Raw genomic sequence first — 3,663 nt, 5'->3', positions numbered from 1 at the left:
GTCCCAGAGAAGTCCAGCTTTGCCTGGACAAGCTGCCACGTGTCTCACACAGCCACAGTGCCACAATCCATCCGTTCCCTTCTCCCACATCCAGAAGTGCAAGCGACTTCCCCTGTTTAATTAGCCCTTCATTACTGGCAAAGGGAGCTCTGTTTACATCACTGGCCAACCCAGAGAAGGTGCAGCTGAGGTGCACCTGGCTCCAGGTGTGGGGTGGAAGAGAGCAGCTGTTTGGAGTAAGGACCATCAGTTGCTCCAGTGTGGGACTGGGGGGGCCTGGATGGATGAGGAGTGGGACCAGCCCTGTGGGGTGCATCCAGACCTACAGGTAGGAGGTATTGCTGTCCCTCCTGCAATGACAGACACTGTGGGCCAGAAAGACAGAACTGCCCCTGAGACGGCCAAAAGGGAAGTCAAGTTCCTTCCCTCCTATTCCATTCTGTTGAGCCACCAAACTTGTGGGTTTGTGGTTGTGAAACAACCCCCTGTTTCATAAGGCAGAGAGGAAGCCATTTCCCCATCAAGTGACCGGAACTAAGAAAGAGAAACAAAAAGTCCTGATAGCCTTTCCCCCAAGGTCTGCAGGATCCTAAGTGGTCACGGGAGCCCAGCCCTGGGCATGTGACTGGGACATTGTGGTTCCAGTTCAACCATCCCAGCCCTGCAGTCGTGCTACAGAAACCCAAGCCGTGGGACAGAAGGTGGCTTGTGGCAACGAGGTCATATCAGGAGCCACAAGAACCCACCCAACTGCTCAGTGCCTCTGGCCAAAGCCTTCCTCTGAAGAAGCCCTGCTTGAGCCGAGAGGGAGAGAGGGAGCCAAGAGGGACGTGATGCTGCCTGTGACCCATGTGATTGCCTTCGGTGAGTGCCAGAGGCTGTGGGGATTCCCAGAGGGTGACAGGAGATTCCCAGAGGATGACAGGAGGTGTCCAGACACTCCACAGAGATGTGACACAGCTGCTTCTCTTGCAGGCGCTTGGCTGGTGGCACAGAGCGAGGCTACACCAAGTGAGTATCTTGAGGAGGTAGATGGGGAGTTTGGACACATTTCTGGGTCCACTCATCTCCCACAGGGCTCTTCCACAGTCCCCTGGAACAAAACTCACCCTTGTGTGGAGACAGAGCCTGGTGGCAGCCCCGGGCTCACGGCAGGGCAGCTGCTGGGGGTTTCCTGTCTGTCTGGCAGCATCTCTCTCCCTGTGCAGGTGCCCCCACAATCTCCATCTACCAGAAGCCACCTGGGGTGATCCCACCAGGAGGATCCACCACCATCTGCTGCACTTGCCAGCACAGCTATGGGAGCTTCGTGCTGTACAAGGGCAGCCGCCGGCTCCGTACCCTGGAGCAGAGTGGCAGCAGGGCCGAGTTCTCCATCTCTAATGCCACCTATGAGGATAGAGGTACCTACGTCTGCCATTACCTGGAGGGAGGCACTGTGCTGGCTCGCAGTGATGAACTGGAAGTCTCTGTGGAAGGTAAGGGATGTGCTGTTTCCCCTCTTGTGGGGTCACATGCCCCAGGGCACACCAGGATGCCCATGGCCATTTCCATGATGGGCAGGGTTTTTCTCTTCTTCAGTGGCTTAGGGAGGTGGGGACCATCTTCACCTCCGCCTGAGCCAGTTGGTGGCTTCACAGAGATCCTGGTGCTCCTGGCACCATGTCAAAGCCCTCTACGCCTTCTCATTCCCTGTCCTGTCCCCACAGAGCTCCGTCTCCCCAGACCCGACCTCTCTGTCCTGCCTGGGCACAAGGTGACTGTGGGAGCTGACGTGATGCTGCGCTGCACCCCCACACACCCCAGCACCGGCTGTTACCTGTACCTGGAGGGCCAGATCCGAGCCCAGCTGCTCCCAAGGGAACAAGGTGACTACAACCTCTCCCACGTGCAGAAAGGTGACGGCGGCCGCTACAGCTGCCAGTGCTACGCCATCAATGCTTCGAGAGAATGGTCTGCTGTCAGCAGGACCCTGGACTTGGTGGTGAGAGGTGAGACATCCCCCAGCCACATCCTGCTCTACTCTTCCTCCCTGCAATCTGTCACATCCTGGGGGAACTAGAAAAGAGGATTTAGGGCAGGAAAGCAGCTGTAAGAGGGGTCCAAGCAGAGGGTTCTAGCTTCCTTCAGCTGTGTTTGAGCCTGGCCAGCTCCTCAGAGAGCCTAGAGATGACCTACAGACCCTACAGATACAGGATTGCTGGGCTGACAGGTGGGGATAAGAGTCAGAGGACACCTCTCCCTGCACCTCCCAGCCCCAGGGACAGCCACACATCTTGTCACAGCTCAGTGTCACCATCTGGCTGGCAGTGGCATCTGAGGGCCAGCTCCATGTTCTTTGCTCCTTCCCATCTTCGGTGCCACTGGGTGGGGTCACAGGTGAGAGGCTGAGAGTAGGGGGTGTCCCAGGGGACAGGGATGTGGGAGGTGCAGCTGGCGGCCCCCTCGGGGCTCCCTTTACTCCCTATGAACTTCCCGTTGTGTCTCTTTAGCCCAGGACCTCCCTGGGGTGTCCCCTTGCCCTGTATGTCCCCTCGGATCCCCTGCTGCCCCCATGGGAGGACTCCGTTGGCCTTGGATCTCCCGGGGGTTCCTCCCCAGTGACCGTCCCTTCTGTCCCCTGCAGATTACACGCTGTGCAACGTCGTGCGCCTGGCGCTGGGGGCCGGGCTCCTGCTCCTGCTGGGGCTCCTCACGGCTGAGGCTGCGCGGAGCCGCTGCTGCCGAGGCCGGGGGTGCGGCTCGCTCCCCGCTGCGGGACCGCCGCGGCTCTGCCCGTCCAGCACCTCGCGCTGGGGTAAATAAACCGTCCCTGTCCTGTCCCTGTCCCGGCTCCTGTCCCAGTCGCTGTCCCGGTCCCAGCCCCTATTTCTGTCCTTGTCCCGGTCCCGGTCCCGGTCCCGGCTGCCTCGCGGGTCCCGCGGGGCAGGCGGGCGGCGGAACACGCAGAGGGGCGGGGCCTTCGCCCTCGGGCGGCGGAGTGACCGCTGCACTGACCGCTGCACTCATCCCCCGGCCACTCACTGACCGCTGCACTGGTCCCCCGGCCACGCACTGACCGCTGCACTGACCGCTGCACTCATCCCCCGGCCACTCACTGACCGCTGCACTGATCCCCCGGCCACGCACTGACCGCTGCACTGACCGCTGCACTGACTGCTGCACTGATCCCTCGCCCACGCACTGACCGCTGCACTGATTCCCCGGCCACACACTGACCGCTGCACTGACCGCTGCACTGATCGCTGTGGCCACGCACTGACTGCTGCACTGACTGCTCCTGCTGCACAGTGACCACTGCACTGACCACTCCACTGATCGCTGTGGCCATGCAGTGACAGCCGGACTGACCACTCAACTGACCACTCTGCTGGCCACTCCTGCTATGCAGCAACTGCTCCAGCCATGTTGTGCCTGCTCCTGCATGGTGGCTGCTCCTGCTGCATGCTGGCCACTAGACTGACCTCACCTGCTGCACAGTGACCATGCTGGCCACACAGTGACTGCTCCCACGCAGTGACCACTGCACTGACCTCTCCCACCATGCAGTGGCTGCTCCTGCTACCTGCACAGTGATTGCTCCCACTGCCCTGCAGCACAGTGACCGCTCCAGCCCTGCAGTGACCACTCACACAGTGCAGTGACCACTCCTGCTTCACAGGC

At 60.7% G+C, this 3,663-nt stretch overlaps 1 protein-coding gene across 1 annotated transcript; it reads left to right on the top strand.

Annotated features, from left to right (window-relative positions):
• The first annotated feature begins 280 nt into the window (after nucleotides 1–280).
• On the top strand, nucleotides 281–2,826 carry LOC125334959 (immunoglobulin superfamily member 1-like). Its single transcript, XM_048322199.1, has 6 exons — nucleotides 281–335; nucleotides 595–864; nucleotides 976–1,011; nucleotides 1,209–1,478; nucleotides 1,710–1,991; nucleotides 2,627–2,826. Exons 1-6 carry the CDS (start codon nucleotides 281–283, stop codon nucleotides 2,803–2,805), a joined length of 1,092 nt encoding a protein of 363 aa, XP_048178156.1. The 3' UTR covers nucleotides 2,806–2,826.
• The last annotated feature ends 837 nt before the right edge of the window (nucleotides 2,827–3,663 follow it).

The sequence above is a fragment of the Corvus hawaiiensis genome, chromosome 17 (assembly GCF_020740725.1).
Source record: "Corvus hawaiiensis isolate bCorHaw1 chromosome 17, bCorHaw1.pri.cur, whole genome shotgun sequence".
NCBI classification, from domain to species: Eukaryota; Metazoa; Chordata; class Aves; order Passeriformes; family Corvidae; genus Corvus; species Corvus hawaiiensis.
This window is presented reverse-complemented; position numbering and strand designations above follow the sequence as displayed.

Coding starts and splice junctions, on each gene's coding strand:
- LOC125334959 (XM_048322199.1), top strand. CDS start 281: ATGGATGAGGAGTGGGACCAGCCCTGTGGGGTGCATCCAGACCTACAG. Junction 336..594: donor TCCAGACCTACAGGTAGGAG/GTATTGCTGTCC, acceptor CAGGATCCTAAG/TGGTCACGGGAGCCCAGCCC. Junction 1,479..1,709: donor ACTGGAAGTCTCTGTGGAAG/GTAAGGGATGTG, acceptor CTGTCCCCACAG/AGCTCCGTCTCCCCAGACCC.